This window comes from Ictalurus furcatus, chromosome 13, assembly GCF_023375685.1.
Source record: "Ictalurus furcatus strain D&B chromosome 13, Billie_1.0, whole genome shotgun sequence".
NCBI classification, from domain to species: domain Eukaryota; kingdom Metazoa; phylum Chordata; class Actinopteri; order Siluriformes; family Ictaluridae; genus Ictalurus; species Ictalurus furcatus.
The window spans coordinates 7,933,082-7,952,936 of record NC_071267.1 but is presented as its reverse complement, the minus strand read 5'-3'; the positions used below and the strand labels follow the sequence as shown (position 1 = coordinate 7,952,936).

The 19,855-nt window shown below is 42.4% G+C and overlaps 1 protein-coding gene across 1 annotated transcript in view; it reads left to right on the top strand.

The window, feature by feature from the left end:
- Positions 1 to 19,855, top strand: part of pcdh15b (protocadherin-related 15b) — a 231,843-nt gene that overhangs the window by 108,744 nt on the left and 103,244 nt on the right. The window contains exons 16-19 of the mRNA XM_053640491.1: positions 170 to 302; positions 5,976 to 6,055; positions 11,225 to 11,318; positions 16,539 to 16,667. Of these exons, the coding sequence (XP_053496466.1) occupies positions 170 to 302; positions 5,976 to 6,055; positions 11,225 to 11,318; positions 16,539 to 16,667 (436 nt within the window). The remainder of the gene's footprint in view (positions 1 to 169; positions 303 to 5,975; positions 6,056 to 11,224; positions 11,319 to 16,538; positions 16,668 to 19,855) is intronic.

Below are 19,855 nucleotides of genomic sequence, written 5' to 3'. Positions count from 1 at the left end.
TCAATAATGAACAGCATTAGTATATGTCGTGCCTCATTATTATAGCAGATGGTAGTGAATAAACAATCTCCAGCATGAATATTTTACTGTATCATGCTCCATTACAAAAAAAAGTGAATGACATCCTGAGCTGAGTATGTAAAGCTGTCCTGTTTCATGTGTTGTTCAGGAGCTCCATCACCACTGTGTACATTGAGGTGTTGCCCCCAAACAACCAGAGCCCCCCACGATTCCCCCAGCTTCTTTACAGCCTGGAGATCAGTGAGGCCATGAGGAGCGGAGCGACACTCCTCAACCTGCAGGTCAGATACACTATGAAGATCCAGTTCCTCCTGAATAATACATCTTCTGAATGTTTTCTTAACTTGTACTTTTTCACTGTTTAGGGTTCAGTTTTTAGCAGTGATTGTGCCATTGAGCCAGGTTTTAGATTTTAAAGCATTACATTTTAGACTTCCTCATCACAATGTACCATCATACTGTTACCAGGAAAAGTAGATATATTGCCCAAGTAAACTGGTTCTGCAATGAATCAGACAAATCTAAAGGGTTTTCTGTTGTTGATGGTTTTCTTGCTACAGGGTGTGCTGTTATGGGAAAATTATCAGTGATTAGGTGCTGTGCCATGAAGTTGATTATTTCTATTTGGGGTTGAATGTCCGACTCTGATTGGTCAGAAGGTTGATAAAAAGGTTGATAAAAAGTATGATTCTAGCTGCACCATAAAAGATTAATATTAATTTGCTCATTTTAGTACATTATTGTTTCTAGTAACAGCTTCTACAAAGGAACTTTTCAGTGGATGCTCCAAATAATCTCGGGATAAACGGCTTAGAAAAACATGTTGTTTAATTAAGTACTTCTTATAATAGTTGATGTGGTGGAGTTCCCTTTCAGAGGGAACTCAACATTGCATGAGCTTCAAGCTGTGGGAAGCGCCCTTGCGCATGACCAGTATCTGAAGTCTGTGTGAAATCACGCTTATTTATAGTCCTGCCATTGTCAGGTGACGTGGCATTTTGTGTGTTGCATGATTATAAATTGGTGCCTGTTAACCACGTCATCAGCCTTATTTTCTTCAGCAAAGACCGCATGTCAGCTGTTTGTGTGAATGCATATTCACACAACTCTTCACTTCCTCTCTATTTAAAAAAATTTTTTTTTACTGTTTTGTTCCTTTGCAAAAAAAAGAAAAGTATGAGTCAGAGAGCATTCAGGTAGTCTGTTACTTCTCACTCCCATTTTATTTTGGAGGGGGGCAGACACACTTTCTGTGTGAAGTGTCTGGAGATGGAGCATGCTGCAGCGGCCCTTGAGGGTGCTGACTGTGTGCATTGTGAACGCTTCACAATCAGGCAGCACAATCTCGGCTCGCTCTCTTCTCGGCCGAAGGGTGTTGGATTTTGGAGCCTCATGCTGAGGCAGCAAGCCGGCTCAGGTCCTGGGGATCCCATATGGATCTGGAGGAAGATCTCTTGCTCTGTCCTCCGGGTCTGACTATCTGCTTCCTGGTTTTGGAGCTCACATCGCAACTCCTCCTTCCAGTATGGAGAGTCTACCCACCTTCTCTAACTCCAAGGAGCCAGAGGGGGGAACCAGTGCACTAAAGATGGAGAGCAGCTCTCAAGCATATAAATAGTTGCTTGAAGTGATTACTAGGGCTGTAGAGAAACTGAATTTAGACTGGCCTGGGAAAGAGGAAGTGGCTTGTAGCAGGCTGGACGAGCCCTTCTCCCCAGTGAAAATAAAGCTCCCTCACACCACAGAAAACTCCCCCTTTTTTCCCCAGAAGTGCACGATGAAATATCGTGCTTCTGCGGAAAACCATACACAAGCTGTGTTTATAATCCCACAATGCTGAAGGTGGAAGAGGCACTTGCGAGCTAGGCAGGGAATTTAGGGGGGCTGGATTTTGCAACCAAGCCATGTAAGGCCACCTCGGCAGTGGTGGAGCTTCGCCGTGCCACAGACTTGTCTCTTCAGGTGACCAAGCAAATGGCCCGTCATATCGGCTGTTCAATGGGTAGCTTGGTTGCAGTGGAGAGGCAACTATGTCTTAACCTCTCAGGGAGGGGGGATAAGGATAAGGTCTCCCTGCTGGATGCTCCTGTTGAACCTTCTGGCCTGTTCAGCGGCATGGTTAATTGGGTTTGGGATGATAGATCTAAAAGACACATTTTCCACATAGAAAATATTGCCCAGTCACAGGAAGTTCTTGACGTTCACGTTTGGAGTCAGTACATACCAATATAGGTTCTTCCCTTCAGTCTAGCTTTATCCCCAACTTCCTGCTTTGGTTTGCCTTCACTCCTCCTGCACCATTGGGGCTGGACGACATTGTACACGCGTGGCCGAGGTCACGTCTGTACGCCCTCCCCTGATCATTCTGCTACCACAAGTTATAGTGAGAGTTCACCACGATGGCCTACTTCTGCTGCTAGTAGCAGAGATTGTGGAGATATGGTTGGCTCCTTCTACAATCAGGGTCTATGTGGCCACCATTTCAGTCAGCCACACCTCTTTTGATTCAGCCTCTGTGGGGCAACATTCTCTAACATCGAGGTTTATGAGTGGTGTCATGCGGCTGAGGCCTATCTGCAGACCACGATTTCCTTCCTGTACCTTTGTGGGACCTTTCAGTGCCAGTAGAGGTGATGCTGTGTCAAAGCAGTGCATCTCTAATTGGATAGCGGAAGCAATCCCTATCGCTTATGAGGCATGCAGGCTTGCTACGCCTCTGGGCATAAGGGCTCATTCAACTAGGGGGGTCGCCTCTCCCCCTTATCCAAAGGGCTACCATTACAGGATGTGTGTGCTGTGGTAGGGTGGTCTACGCTGCACACATTCATTTGATATTACAATTTAGATTGGATTCCACCCCAGGCTCGAGAGTCTTGCAGTGGCTCTCAGGCTCGGACATTTTTGAAGAGGCCACACCCTCAGTGTGATGGAGTGTTTATAATCTTTCCAACAGCGTGAAGCTCACGCAACTTTGAGTTCCCTTTTAAAGGGAACGGCTGGGTTACGCATGTAACCCTGCTCCCTGAGAAGGGAATGAGATGTTGCATGGCTTTGTCATACTTTGCTTCAGATAATAGAGGCTGATGACCTGGTTTACAGGCACCGTTTTATAATCATGTGACGCACAAAATCACCTGACCGTGGCAGGCATATCAATAGGTGTGATCTCACACAGACTTCAGATACCAGTCACATGCGAGGGTGCTTCACACAGCATGAAGCTCATGCAACTACAGTGGCAAGAAAAAGTATGTGAACCTTTTGGAATTTCATGGTTTTCTGCTTAAATTTGTCATAAAATGTGATCTGATCTTCATCTAAGTCAAGGGTATTTACAAATATAATGTGCCTAAAATAATAACATAAAATAAATTCTGATCCCTCATGTCTTTATTGAACACACTCATTCATCATACAAAATGGCAGTGGAAAAAGTAAGTGAACCCTTAGAATTAATAACGGGTTGACACCCCCTAGGCAGCAATAACCTCAACCAGGCGCTTCCTGTAGCTGTGGATCAGACCTGCACATCGTTCAGGAGGAATTTTAGCCCATTCTTAATGGCAGAACTGCTTTAGCTCTGTCATATTCTTTCATGTGTCTCATGTGTATGGCTCTCTTCAAGTCATTCCATACCATCTCTATCGGCTTGAGGTCTGGGCTCTGACTTGGCCACTCCAAAAGGCAGATTTTGTTTTTCTGCAGCCATTCTGTTGTGGACTTGCTCCGGTGTTTTGGGTCGTTGTCCTGTTGCATCACCCAACTTCTACATAGTTTCAGCTGACGTACAGACATCCTTACATTATTCTGAAGAATTGTCTGATATACTTAGGAATTCATCTTCCCCTCAATGGGAATTCATCTTCCCCTCAATGATTGCAAGCTGGCCAGGCCCTGATGCAGCAAAGCAGTAGCTGTAGTCCACACCTCCAAACTCATTTTCTTAGCGAGACTCCAGGTCAGCTAAAACCTGATTCCAATTAGCTTTTTTGAGGTCATTAAGTCAAGGGTTCACATACTTTTCCCACAAGCACTATGAGTTTTTTTGGTTGTTCTCAATAAAGACATGAGAGATCTGAATTTTTAAAAAATAATTTTAGACACATTATATTTGTCAATACCCTTGACTTAGATGAAGATCAGATCACAATTTATGACAGATTTATGCAGAAAACCATGAAATTCCAAAAGGTTCACATACTTTTTCTTTCCACTGTACTTGTTCCCTTCTCAGAGAACAGGTAACACAGATGTTTTTTGTTTTTATTGTTATTTAACATTTATGAAAGGAATCTCGGTTGTAAGCACTCAGTCTCGGTTACCCTTTCTGTTTACTCGGTAAAATGACAGGCTGCTCTATTGTGTGCGCGCGTGTGTGTGTGTGTGTGTGTGTGTGAGTGAGTGAGAGAGAGAGAGAGAGAGAGAGAGAGACTAATGAAGAATAACTGTTTATCGCAGCTATAACGCTGGTGAGAACAGGAACTAACTTGTCTCTCAGAAATTCCATAGCACTAATGTGTCTTGATTGAGGTGTAGGGGCGTAGATTATTTTCAGATGACATCACAGCCTGTCATGTGTTATTCCTTACATACTGTAACAGCACATCCCAAAGTATTTTATTCCTCTTATGCCACAGCAATTTGCCAACTTGTTAACTTTTTTAATAGAATGAAACATCTTACATTTCATTCATTTATAGTTACATTTAATATTGAGGATCATCCATAAAACAATATAGTTTCTGTTATAATTTAAATTATAGCAACTATAAACAGTCATTCCCTCCTCAGCCTCTCTTTTTTTCCTCTCTCTTGAAGTAAATAAGAAAAAATGCAGTTTGTTAGGGGTTACCAAGAAACCACAAACCTCTGCCCTGAAGACTTTTCTGTGTCAGTTTTATTTCTGACTGTTACTAAATGCCGACACTGGGGACTCCTTACAAAAAACCGTGTCTCCTCACAGAAAACCAACCATATCAACAGTTACACACATTTTTAGACCTTTTATGTGGAGCACAAACCATACAAGTCCCTGGGTACGTTGTTACTACAAAATTGATAATGTATTAGAATGAGTGACTTAATATAAATTGTGATTTGCCCAGCAGCTGGAAATGTTATGAAGAATTAATCAACACCTGACTAATCAGATTCATCAGCACTGTTTTTAATACGTAGACCTACTGTCCGAGGTTACTCACTTCTTAGAGGTTCACACGTGTCTCGGGAGTACCCGATTGTAAGCAGCCTTTGGTCAAATGCTGCAGCTGTGATGTGTGACGGCAGGAGCATCCATCTTACAGAAAGCCTCCTACAGTTCTTTTTGAAAGATGACTCTCGCCTGTAGCTCTCTGCCTCAAACTCCAAAATCCTTCTGCAATTACAGTAACAAGGGAATCCATGATGCATTCAGAGTTTTCTTTTGATCTACTGCCACTAGGCTTGCTAACGTAAGGATTTTGCTTTTACATCAGACTTTGGAAGCACATAAGAAAATCATGAGCGCATAGGCAAAAGCAATATTAATAATATATAAAAAATAAAATATGCCTGAAGTAAAAAGCATTTCCAATTTGAATGGGTTGTATGAAAATCAATGATTTGTCCAGAATTTTTTTTTTTTTTAAAAGAATTAGATCATTCACTTGGGCCTAAGTGATCCTAAAATAATAAGATGTGATTTGCAGGAATATGCACCAAGGGATATTCAGGAGGTTTAGAACAAGAAGAACCGGACTTAAGACAGTTTAAGACTTTGTTTGCAAGTGTTGATGCTTAGTATTGTAGTATTAAGTTTGAGCTACATTTGGAACCAATTATGGTGTTTTCTTAAGTGATGCTGTAGAGATTTCTCAGGCTGTTCAAGTTTGCCCACAGGCACACAGCCATGTTGAATCTTGCCTCTCAGCGTAATTGATTTATTGTAACATGAAAGTGCTGTGTGTCTTTTGCAGGCAACAGACCGAGAAAAAGATCTCATTATGTACAGCATCCTCAGCGGAGATCCTGATAATGTCTTCGAACTCAATCAAACGTAAGCTCTCACTGAAGGGTTTCACCAAAGTTTTGCTCTGACAGTTGATTTTATTTTACTTGACAGGAAATGCTGACATTCTAATTTTACACTGTTTTCAACTTTAAGACCTTGTGGAAATAGGCAAGGGGATCTGTGCATTTTATTTTATTGGCTTGCCACTTACTGTTTGTGTTTGTCATTAATCAAATACAGAAGATACTTGTGACCACAGATTTTTTCGTATAGTATGACATTAATAACATGAGCTATACTATGCTATACTGTGTAGTCATTCAAATTAGCTGTTCTCTCAAATATCAGCCCCTGCTTAATTCACATATGTTTTCCATTCACACTAATCATACTAATTGAATCGAGATTACTCATTCTTACCTCCAAACTCTCCATTCTCAAAAATGGCAGGGTTATGACCCTGTTCCCTGAGAAGGGAACGAGACATTGCGTGAGCTTATGGGAAGCACCCTCACGTGTGACCGGTATCTGAAGCTTGTGATTTCACAAGCTTATTTTTAGGCCTGCTGTGGTCAGGTGATGTGGCAATTAAGCATGTCTCGTGATTATAAAATGGCACCTGTGAACCATGCCGACATCCTCTTATCTGAAGCAAAGATGCAATTCACAGGCATGCCCCAGTATGACAAAGCGACACAAAGCCTTTCAAAGGGAACTCAAAGTTGTATGAGCTTCATGCTGTGGGAACAAGAATACCCACTCTATCATACTGAGGGTATGGCCTGTTCAAAAGATCCAAGCCCAATGGTCAATGTAAGACACTCAAGCCTGGGGTGTAATGCATGCCCAGACTGTAATATCGAATGAATGTGTGCACACATCCTGTAAGTGTACCCCTTTGGATAAAGCCTTCAAGGAGGTGACCCCCGTAGTGGAATGAGTCCTTATGCCCAGAGGCGTAGCGAGACCACGCACCTCATAAGTGATAGAGATTGCTTCCACTATTCAATTAGAGATGTGCTGCTTCGACACAGCATCACCTTTACTGGTGCTGCCAAAGCAGACCAGCAACTGCTCCCACTTATGCCACTGGCCGGAGCGGTGGACGTAAGTACAGAGAGCCCTTACTGGACACAGTAGGTGCAATTTCTCTTGTTCTAGTGTGAGTCAAGGCAGGAAGGGGCAACAGAGAGAGCTTGTAGATCTCCTACTCACTTGAGAGATGTCAGGGCCAGCAAAAGAGCTACCTTTAAGGTCAGAAGCTTCTCTGAGGCTGACTCTAAGGACTCAAATTGGGCACCTGACAGGCCTTCCAGGACCACTGAAAGGTCCCAGGAAGGTATCCGTGGTCTGCAGATGGGCTGCAGCCACCTAACACCCTACATAAACCTCAATGTTAGAGTATTTTGCCCCACAGATAGTGCCTCCATCGATAGGGGCTTGGCTGGCCAAAACTGACTGTAGAAGGAGCCAACCCTGCTGAGAAACGCCCTTGTAAGAACTCCAGGACTGTAGCTATTGTGCAGTTTACTGGTCTAACTGATGTTCCTCACACCACGAGACAAAAAGTCACCACTTTCTCCTGGATGGTACTCTAACATTCAACATGGTCTCTACAACCTCAGTTGAGAGACCAGACTCTATAAGCTGGTACCACTCAGGGGCCAGACCCACAGTTTCCACAGTTCCCGCCGAGGGTGATAAATCAACCGTCCGGCTTGAGACAGTAGATCCCTGCGAAAGGGAATCTCCCAAGGAGTGCCATCTAGCAGGGATATTATCTCTGAGAACCACACTCAAGCTGGCCAAAAAGGTGCTACTAGCACAGATGTAGAGCAGAGCAATCGGGGAAAAGCATACAGATGTGGCCTTAGCAACGTGTGCACCATGGTGTCCAGCCCCGATGGTGCAGGAGGAGTGAGGGCGAACCAGTCACTGACAAAAACTTTCCCTCTGCCCAGAGAAGAATTAGTTGTGCCTGCCTGAACAGGCGGTGTAAACGTAACCCTCCCTGGTGGTTGATATAACAGCTCCGTGTTGTTTGTCACAACTAACATATAGTGACCTCTCAATTGAGGAAGAAAGAATTTCAGTGCTATAAATACAACCCACACGATTTCTAAGCGATTAATATGCCACTCTAGATGAGGGCCGCTCCAGAGACCGTGAGCTGGCCAGCCGTCTAAGACTGCACCCCAGCCCATGAGGGAGGCATCTGTCTTGCAATAAGGAGGTGTCCCGAGAGTGTGACCCAAGGCTATAAACCGGGGACACCTCAAATTTTCAGACCATATAGGCATCACTGGGGGATTTCATCTTCGGATGAAACTTCCAACTTTTTAGACACCACTGAAACAGTCTCATCAGTATGACAGTGGCTGCTGCTGCCATAAGCCCCAACAGTCTCCCATAGAGACTGCAGAGCATGCCCAGACCCAGCTTTATCTTGCTCAATGTTGATATGATTGACTATGTGTGTTGGGGATAGAAATGCCCTCATCATAGTAGAATCCCATATCACCCCTAGAAAAGTTGTCCTCTGCACTTGAGAATGCATACTTTTCTTGAGGTTGAACCTGAGCCTCAAGCTCTTCATGTGGGCGAGAACAACATCTCGATGTTTAATTGCCAGTTCCCTGGATCTTGCTAGAATTAACCAGTCATCTACGTAGTTTAGTACACGGATGCCCTGGAGTCGCAAAGGAGCCAGAGGGGCATCCATGTAGGTGCGAGGGGATAAAGCTAGACCAAAGGGAAGAACCTGATATTGGTACGCGTTGCCTCCAAACACGAACCTCAGGAAGTTCCTGTGACTGGGCAATATTTCTATGTGGAAATATGCATCTTTTAGGTCTATCATCACAAACCAGTCCTTGAACTGAATTTGTGGAATGATAAGTTTGAGCATCAGCATCTTGAACCTATATATCCAAAGTGTACGGTTCAGATGGTGCAGATCTAAAATTGGCCGAATACTCCCATCTTTTTTGTGTACCAGGAAATAATGGCTGTAAAAACCTCCCTCCCTCAGGGAACGGGGTACATGTTCTATGGCCCCCTTGTCCAAGAGGGATCTTACTTTCTGACCTAATGTCAGGCTCTGCTCTGTGCTCACTACTATGGTGAGCACACCTCTGTACCAGGGGGATCGAGCTCCGAACTGGACCTGGTAACCCTTTTCTATGGTGGATAGAACCCATGGAGATACATTTAGCAGTAGTATCCACACTGCTAGATTTTCTTTTAGTGACGTTAACTCTTGTGCTTTTGAGGGAAAGCATACATTTTTTATTGCCCTGTGACAGCTTGCTGACCAGAGAAGGCTGAAAACTTGGGATGACATTGACAAGGGGAGGCCCTATAGTAATACTGGGGGCTAACTGTCTGAACAGCCTCAAGTCCACTGATACTTCCCTCTGCGGCCCATCAAGACCGCTCCTTCTTTGTCTGCTTGGCCTTTATGATCATTCTCAGATCAGGCCTACTAGCAGGCTGCGACTGTGGCTGCCTGGTCCACTGGCTCACTGCGGGGGGAGATGGGCCACCACACTCGCCTTCTGTGCCTCGCTCGCACTAGTGCTGGCTCGGGCTACACTCGTGGATGGACTAATATGCAGTCTCGCTGAAGATAAAAAGGCTGACAGCATGGTTCACAGGTGCCGTTTTATAATCATGGGTCATGCTTAATTGCCACATCACCTGACCACGGCAGGCGTATAAATAAGATTCTGGTCACGCACGAGGGCGCTTCCACAGTGTGAAGCTCACACAATGTTGAGTTCCCATTGAAATGGAACATCTGATTCACTTGACATAAGAACTATGAAGCATAGAATTTCATCAAGTCTCAGTGAAAAGGTCATATTTTGTGAAGAGATCTATTTTATTTATTTACTAAGTAAAGAAGGCTAAGCCAGGGGAGTACTGTAATATAAAAAGGTTATGTGGCTTTCCATTTTTTCTTCAGAAATATTTCTGATATTCTGGCACTGTATCAGAGGATGCCTCATCTCCCCGCTTTTTATTGTGCTTATTGCAGACTATTAAAGGCAGGAAATTGCAAAAATAAAATTAATAAGCCTATGCTGTTAGAGTTCTTGATAAGCAACAGATAAACAATTTGAAGATCACTAGCTGCTGTTCTTACCTGTACAATCTCACCACCCACTTCCAAGTCACTATATAAAATCTGTATGCACCTAAAAAGGTGCCTAGAGTGCCAGAAGACAGCTAGCATCCACTCGATGAAGAGTAATGCTTGTATTCCTGAACATATAAACCAGAATCTCACATTTTAAGTCTGCAGAGTTTACAAAGCCAGCATTATACTGAGCTGTGTGTTGACCGGAGTGGGCATTGGGTGGCTTACAGGCACTCCTGGCTGTCCACCTACTCACAGACTCACACAGACTCAGACTCTGAAATCAAATTAGTTGAATCTTGAATAACCTCAACCTCATGTCATCATTGGGGTGATTTTAAGAGGAGATAAAGGAAATAACTGCTCCTTTCAGCTTAGTAATATTAGTCCTTTAGAACTTCAGAAACATATCTGGTTCTTTAGTGTATATCTTTGGGGGGGGGGGGGGGTTGAATCCTATGTAGAACCTTATAACAGAGGGTTTTCATTTCAGAAAAGACACCATGTAGAACCACTTTAGAAACCTAGAACCATTCAAGGAAGCCTTGAAGAATATGGTATGAATAATTAATACACAAACATGAAAGTTTTCAGAAAACTGTAGTTTTTTTTCAAAACTGTCATTTTCCATTTCATCTTTGCTGTATGTGCTCTAATTGCACCCAATTTGCTCTGAAAAATATTGAAAATGTACCTGCAAAATCAAAAATATATAGTTGAACAGTTATAATGTCAGTTTCTTATGAGGAACCCATAGCTGTAATTTGATTTAGCTGTTCATAATGACATACAGGGCTGGTTAACAGTGTTACAAATGGCTGACACATTCCCATGGTGTTTTATTTAAGAACAAATGAGCCTGTTACTGCAACTTTCAACAAAGTAATGACTCACTATGTCTCTAGTTGGGCTGTGCTTTATTTCTACATTTTTAAACTTACACCACATTCCTTCACACACGGTGCAAACAAGCATAATGCTTATAGTTCAACATGAAAGGACTCTTTTAAACTTGTATAAAACCCATTTGTGTACTACTGTGGTTCTCATGCTGGTGTACTGATGTCTTGTAGGTCGGGTCTCTTGCTGCTGGGAAAGATGCTGGACAGAGAGCGCACGGATCGCTACACACTGATCGTTTCTGCCTCTGATGGCAGGCCAGACGGGGTAAGAACAGGGCTAGACATTAAATCAAACAGTGCTGCAGATGAGAGTCACACCTCCTTGAATCCAGTCCTCTTTCAACCGAGAAGTCACTCACCCAAATCCCTGTGTAGCACAAACAGACTGAACCTTAATGCTGGTTCCCAAGAAGATTTGGACCTCTAGATTCATGTTAGATGTTAGACAAATGGATAAGGCAGCTAGCAGTAGTTGTTGGTCACTGAAAATCTTTCCTGGGACAAGAATTTAAGAAGTCCTTTTCCTGTCTCAGACATTTGAACTGAGAACTCCTCTTTCTGAGCTCATGGTCCCTGCTGTGCTTTTTTAAGTGCATTTCTCAGCAGGCCTGCTGTGATTGATCTGAATAGAGTATCTCACCATGGAGTGATGCTGTGATGATTGAGGTAAAGGAGCAGGACAGCTTTTTTGTTTTTCTAATCACGGAACTCACTCTCTTCATTTCAATATACTGTGAGCTGACATCATTTGTAAGCTATTCCCTGATGAACAGATTAGTTGATGCCTGCCATGCCTGGCAGTGTAGAATCTAGGAGTCATTGCACAGCTGAGTTTAGAGTTAGCTTAGTCTCAAGCCAGACGTCTAGCATTCACTTGAGGGTCTGGTACAATTTGTTGATAAATGTGCCCAAAAACCACCTACTTTCTCAGAAAGAGGCTCTTTAATTCAACCTTTTCCCATGCAAGACATCTTCCTTTATTCACTGCTTCAAAAAAAGAAGCTTTTACTGGCATGATGGTGAAAATTTATTTAAATCCAGTGACTATATATTGCACAGAAAAGCTTACTGTGTTGTGGCATTAAAAAGTTAGTATTCTCAGAATTGTAGGTCAGAAAAAGTGTACAAAATATAGTGGTCTGAGTCTAATTCTGAGACTAAGCGTTAGCTACCTTCTACCCCAAAGATACTTTTCTTGAGGCTTTGGTGGTGGTTTATTGGTTAGAAGAATGAGTTCAAATCCTGGCATGGCCAATGTGCCATTGTCAGGCCCTTGAGCAAGGACGTTAACCTTCATCTGCTCATCTCAACTGTAAGTCACTTTGTATAAAAGTGTCTGTCAAATGCGTAAATATAAATGGTAGCCTCGATAAGCAGCTTCCAAATAATTCTCCTCTTACCTAAAGCTTGTTTAGCAGATTCCTGACAGCACATTTATCAAATCAGAGGCTTGGAAGGCATGCACAAACCTTTTGGTGTTGCTTTAGCATTGCAACACTGTGACCTTTATGGAAAATGGATGCATATTTCTCTCTTGTGCCCAATATGCAACCAGTATGATTTAACTGATACATTGACATCTTTTGAATGACAAAAATGAAAGTGTGGGAACTCTTTCTCTCATTTATACTCTTACCTTTTTCTTCTTGAAAGCTTATGCAACTTTCCCTGAATATCCTGTTCTTTTTGTCTCCAGTTACAGCAGAGAATCTTTAGACAGGCGGGATGAGCAATCCCGAAATCCAAATACCAATATCAAAGATATGCGGTGACCTTTCTTGAAGCACCTGATCATTAGCCAATTTTTTAAACATACCTAGTTTGAGTGCTCTGTAGGGCAGAGATGTGTCGTGAACAGATCCCTGAGTGAAGCCGACTTTACTTGACCTTCACTCCAGGAGAGTTGTTTTTGCTTGTTGTGCTCAGTAAGGGGCAGAGTTATCGCAGCAGCACTAAAAGCCAGACCTGTCAGATTTCTGTCTATATTCTTGCTCAAGCTGCTTCCTTTTATGCTGGGTGTATACAACAGTGCTGTTAGTTCCATTTGTTTTGTCTTTGAATCAGCAAAATTCCAGATTGGTTAGCTTGATCAGTACCTGGCAAATGAGTCAATCTTAAGCGTTCTAATTTTTGCTAGTGAAAGCATTCATGTAGTGTAGTGTGAGATTGTCAGTGATTGAATCAAACTGATGCAGGCAAAAGATGTTGACAAGGTTAGAAGAAAATGAGACAATATCGACAACATGTATAAGCACACGGCATGGTGGACAAGCATGTGGAAGTAAAAATACCTTCTACCAGACTTCACTCTGATAGACAAAGAGGATTACGATTCTTGTAAAGGCACAAATGAGTCCAGTGAGATGCATGACAAGAGACAAGACGTTCTGTAACAAAACTGGCATATAGAGTGAGATGCTCTTTGTTTTTGCAGTCAGTTAACGTGTTGTGTAGTGTATGCTGAGCTTAATGTCATTTTATGGAAATGTGTAAAAAAATTCCCCTCATTATGAGAGACATTGAGTGATTCCATGCTGCTTTGTAAACATCATTGACAAACTGAAAAGCAAGCGCGTTTGTCTTTGAGCTTAAAGCGCCGTCACGCCTGGCTCACAGTAAGTGTTACACTGGCTTAATTCAAACTCAGCAGGCTTTATAACCACAGCATGAAATATTTACAACCACAATCTGTCAAACACAGCACCATTAAAAACCTTTAACCAAGAACTCCATGGAGCAATGAAAGAGCTCATCTAATTTACTGTACTTTCTTTAACCCCTGGGACTTATTAGAGATATTAGAGACCTGTGTATCTTTGTGGGTGTAATAGTAGTCTTTCATGAATTGGGCGTGGAGAGATATGAATAGGCTGAGCTGATGGAAGAGAAGTTTGTGATGGAAATAGCTTTTGTATCTCCCAGAACTCCCTGCAGTTCCTCAAAGACTGTTCAAGTTTCATTTGAGTCAGTGCATTAAATATGAGTTCTATAGCTCTAGGTTATATCAAAATCCTGGACGGCTGAGGGGAAACATTCAACTCTGCAATTTACCTCTAAAACACTAAGTCCATATTTACTGTAGTACACCTACTAGAATATTTTATGGGGAACTTGGGAGTCTTTATGCAGTTTCTACAGAATATGCAGTAGAGGAGGATTGATATTAATGAATGCAATGAAGCATTTCACTATCACAGCCAGCTTAGTGATAGCCTCACTGGTATGGAAGAGAATCCAGGTACAATGACAACTGTAATTTAAATAGATTACGGCATTATTCACACATTAGAGCAAATACTTTTTCCCCCACTGCAAACTAAAAATGACCAAATTTGAGGGCTTTTTGGAACAAAGTAGAACAAATGTTTTTAAATAATATATATATATATATATATATATATATATATATATATATATATATATATATATATATATATATATATATATATATATAGTGCCCTCCACTAATATTGACACCCTTGGTAAATATGAGCAAAGAAGTCTGAAAAATTGTCTTTATTGTTTTACCTTTTGATCTTTTGTTTGAAAAGAAAAATCATAAAAATACTCTGCTCTCATGGATATCAAACAATTGCAAACAAAACACAGGTTTATCAAAAAAAAAAAAAAAAAAAAACTTTAAGTATAGGTGTGCAACAATTATTGGCACCCTTTTAGTCAATACTTTGCCAAGATAACAGCTCTGAATCTTCTCCTATAATGCCTGATGAGGTTGGAGAATACATGGCAAGGGATCTGAGAACATTCCTCCATACAGAATCTCTCCAGATCCTTCAAATTACAAGGTCCATGCTGGTGGACTCTCCTCTTCAGTTCACCACACAGGTTTTCTATGGGGTTCGAATCAGGGGACTTGGTTGGCCATGGCAGGACCTTGATTTTGTGGTCAGTAAACCATTTTGTGTTGGTTTTGATGTATGTTTTGGATCACTGTCCTGCTGGAAGATTCAACCACGGCACATTTTATGCTTTCTGGCAGAGGCAGTCAGGTTTTCATTTAATATCTGTTGATATTTGAGTCTATAATGCTATGTATCCTAACAAAATGTTCAGGCCCTCTGACAGAAAAACATTCCCAAATCATTAAAAAGCCACCACCATATTTAACCATGGGCATGAGGTACTTTTCCATATGGCTACCTCTCTGTGTGCTCTAAAACCATCTATGGTGTTTATTGCCAAAAAGCTCTATATTGGTTTCATCTGACCATAGAAGCCGATCCCATTTGACGCTCCATTAATGTCTGGCAAACCGAGGACAATTGAGTTTGTTTCTGGATAAGAGTAGAGGCTTTTTTGTTTGTAATTGTTTGATATCTATGAGAGGAGAGTATTTTGTGATATTGTAAACAAAAGATCAAAAGTGTAAACAATAAATAATTTTCACAGCCGCCTTTGCTCATGTTTACCAAGGGTTCCTATATTAGTGGAGGGTACTGTAGAAGAATACTGTGATTTTTTCTTAGAAATGTCTTTCTTCTTTTGAGAAAAGTTCATCATTGCCTTCCCCTGAGCTATAGCTGATTTGGTTGCTGCCATTTTCAGCCTTTGAAAATGCTAATATGACCAGCAGCTGTGGAAGTCATTCATTAGGCTCCATTCACAGCTTGATGATGATTGCAAATATGTTATCAATTTTGTTGGATCTCTGTAAATTAATCAGTGGAAGGGGATATTTGTTTATGAAAGCAAACAGTGGCCCCCCGCCAAGCATAGGCTAAATTAATCTCATTCAGCTGTTTAAGGGCGAGATTTATTCACATGCTGTCTCCTCAGAGTAGGAATATATACAATGCCTGAATTATTCAGAAAAACAATTAGCAAAAATAATTATGTAAACTATACAATATGCACAATAATTTCCGAAGTTTGTTGACAGCACTGAGGATTGTTTTTTAAAATAAATTTACCATTAAACATATTGCCGTTCTTTAGAAATATTATATAGCACGAAGTCCACATGCACAGACCCAAGAATTTGAAAGAGCTTAATAATGTTTTGCATGGAGGGGCAGACCAAAATCCATAATTTCTCCAACCTTGTTAGACATTCCACAAAGATTCTCAGTGCTATTATTCTCTCCAGGGGAGCTTAAACGAAATATTCATTATAGGGTTACCGATAATGGTGAGGTGTTCTGGGAAAACATGTTGGATTTCACTGTGGCTGAATTGTAGTAAGCATGATTGTTTATCCACAGCCATGCTCCAAAATCTAGGGAAAGCCTTTCCAGAACAGAGGAGGTTGTTGTAACAGCAAAGGGGGCGGACTAAAGCTGGAATAGGATGTACAACAAGAACATATGGGAGTGATTGGTCAGCAGTCCACAAACTTTTGGCCATATAGTGTATCACTGCATTGCATGCATTTCATTAAAGCTGGTACTAATTCTAAAATTGACTATACAGTGAGAACTGATTTTGTCAAGCAGATAGTTCTAACCTCATGTTTTCTTATTTCCAGACCTCAATTGCCAAGGTTAACATACTGGTGACTGATGTGAATGATAACGACCCCATGTTTGATCCATTGCTGCCTCAAAATTTCGCCGTTCCGGAAGAGCAGGCGAACGCTTTTGTCGGTCAAGTAAAGGTAAGCACACATGCATATGCTGCATATTTATTTTCCAAAGTTCCTGAATCTGTTTGCTTCTCCAATTCCAGTGCCTTCCTTTTTCACAGCAGTATTTACCTGTATGGTGATTTATTGAAATGGCTCCACAGCGCAAATGTAAAGGTGCATGAAGGCGTGTATATTTAAGCTTCCACACCTTGTTCCTCACCACATCATCCCTGTCAGTGCTCATATAATTGAGCAGAGCTGCTCCTCTGGAGGTGGCTTTGAGAAGTCTAACCCTAATCAGCGCCTGCTGGGCAGATGGACAGAGTGCCAGTGACTTCACCTCACCCTTCTGTCATAGCACAGAAGCATGGCTCTCCCAAGTGTCTGCGCTCTTTATAATTTCACAATTAAATAAATGTAATTTAAATAATGTGTCACCTTCAGGGACATGCCACAGTGAGCAGCTTTGTTAAGCTACAAGATCTAATTAGTGGTCGAGATGAATAGGTCTGCTCTGTCAGTGGCGTAATCAGAACATAACACATAACACAGACATCTGTTTATTGACTTAGCTCCTTAGGTACACATCTGAGCCCTGGGGAAATTACACTGGACTCAAATAGTAACCTTGTAAGAGAATGTGTTTTGTTGTTGTTGTTGTTGTTGTTGCCTTTTCTTTTATCCATTGTGTGTTTTTGTGTATGTGCATTAGGGGTGGAAAGGTGTCATAACTGTTCAACCCACTATGGCAGTTTTTGTTAGATGGAATATATAGAAATACATTTAAAAATATGAACTCCAATCACAGTGCTACACCTAGAAGTATTATCCATCCATCCATTTTCTGTACTGCTTAACCTGCACAGGGAAGTGGGGAGCCTGAAGCCTATCCCAGGGAACTCAGGGCACAAGGTGCGGGATGCCCTGGATGGGGTGCTAACCCATTGCAGGGCACAATCACACACTACGGACAATTTATAGATACCAATCAGCCTATAAAACATGCCTTTGGACTGTGCTAGGAAACCACTGTACAGTACCTGGAGGAAACCCACCAACGCAGGGCAGAACATGCGAACTCTATGCACACAGAGTGGAGTAGGGAACCCCAACCCTGGAGGTGCAAGGCAAACGTGCTAACCACTAAACTTTCGTGCCCCCAGAAGTATTATCTTTATTACCAGTAGTATTTGTGTGGGACCTGAGCTAGGTTTGACAAACCAGATTTGCTTCACATATGTGTGAAAAGCCACGCTGACTATGTGCAACGGCTGTTGAAATTAAATTCTGCAATCAAAAAATAAAAATGCAAAAGTGCTATTAAAAACTCAAATTAAATGTTTTTTTGAATAGTTATTTTTAGCCCTTGCAGATCAAGCACTAGTGTTACTCAGAGTGTTCTTTGCCAGGCAACAACTTGGAGTGCACTATTGATTCAGCTGCAGAGATGCAGTGACAAGCAGGGATGAAGGTGTGCATATTTTAAAGGGGTCATGACTTTTTAAAAAAATATATTATTATTATATTATCTTCCCTGAGGTGTAATTATAATATTAGTAAAGTTTTTTGCAAAAAAACCTACAAAATCTATTAATTTATGTTCCCTTTCAAAGGGAACTTCGACGTTGCATTTAGCATAACAGTATGGGGAGCGCGTTGTGCGCGTGACCGGTATCTGAAGCTTGTGTAAAATCATGCCCCTACTTATAGGCCTGCCATGATCAGGTGACGTGGTAATTAAGCGCGTCGCATGATTTATTATCTTCAGCGTGACTGCATGTCTGTTGTTTCTGTGACAAAAAACGCTTCATTTCTACCCATATTTTCTCAAAATCTCTGAACTTTTCTATCCCTTTTTTAGAGAAAAAGAAAAGAAAAGAGAGGGAAGTAATGAGCGAGAAAGAATTCAGGAAGTGTGTTACACCTGCTCCCGTTTCAACACGGGAATAGTGCACACTTTCTGGGTGAAGTCTTTAGGAGTGTAGCATGTGATGGCAGCCTCGAGAGGCTGCGCATGGTAACGCCTACATTAAGCAGCTCGGCTCGCGACTCGCACTCTTCTCGGAAGCCGAAGCGAGTTGGGTTTCAGAGCCTCGCGGATCTGGGCCGGCTGCTGCCGAGGCAGCTAGCCCTCTCTGGTTCGGGGGATCTCTTGTGGATCCGGAAGAGGAGCCGGAGAAGAGCGCTGCTCTATCTCTTGCTCTGTCTTCCGGGTTTGGCTCTCCGCTGGATTTTGGAGCTCGCGTCGCGACTCCTCCTTCCGTTATGGAAAGCCAAAAGGGGAAGGAAAACACACACACAAAAAAAATAATAGTAATAATTTCTCTCTGACTCCGAGGAGCCAGAAGGATGTGCTAAAAACTGAGAGCAGCATATAAAGAGCTGCTTGAAGTGATTACTAAGGCTGGATGAGCCTTTTTCTCCCCAGTGAAAGTAAATCCCTCACACTGCAGAAACTTCCCTGTATTCCAGAAGTGCATGACAAAATATCAGGCTTCTGGGGAAAAACCATGCAGAAGCCATATTTATAACCCCACGATGTTGGATTATTCAGCCATTGTGGGGAATGAATGGCATGGCTATTTAGCTGTGCATAAGGTGGAGGAGGCGCTTGCGAGCTACCTCTCTCTATCGACGGCAGGTAATTAGGGGGGCCGGCTTTGCATCCCAACCACCGCATAAGGCCACCGTGGCATTGGTGGGCAAGCCTATGCAGTAGTAGTCTTGCTTGTGGGTCACTGCAGACAATGACAGTGTTGCAGGCCTACCAAGCAGACCTGATGAGTGAGCTCGACATATGGCGGCATTCAAAAAAGCCAGTTCCTTCCCTGTTGTCTCGAGCTCACCCGGGCATCCACGAGTGGAGCCCGGGCCAGGACTAGTGTGAGGGAGACCCAGAAGGTGAGTATGGCAGCCCGCCAACCCCCACAGACAGCCAGGGGAACCGGGAGGCCACAGTCGCAGTCTGCTACTAGGCCAGATCTGAGAATGGTCATAAAGGCCAAGCAGGCAAAGAAGAGTGGTCCTGAGGGGCTGTGGAGAGACGTATCAGGGGACATGAGGTTGTTAGGGCAGGTAGCCCCCAGTGCTACTGTAGGGCCTCCCCTAGCCAAGGCGGTCCCCAAGTTTTCAGTGTTCTCTGGTCAGCGAGCTGTCACAGGGCAATGAAAATTTGATGCTTTCCCTCTAATAGAATGTGAAATAGTTAACGTCACTAA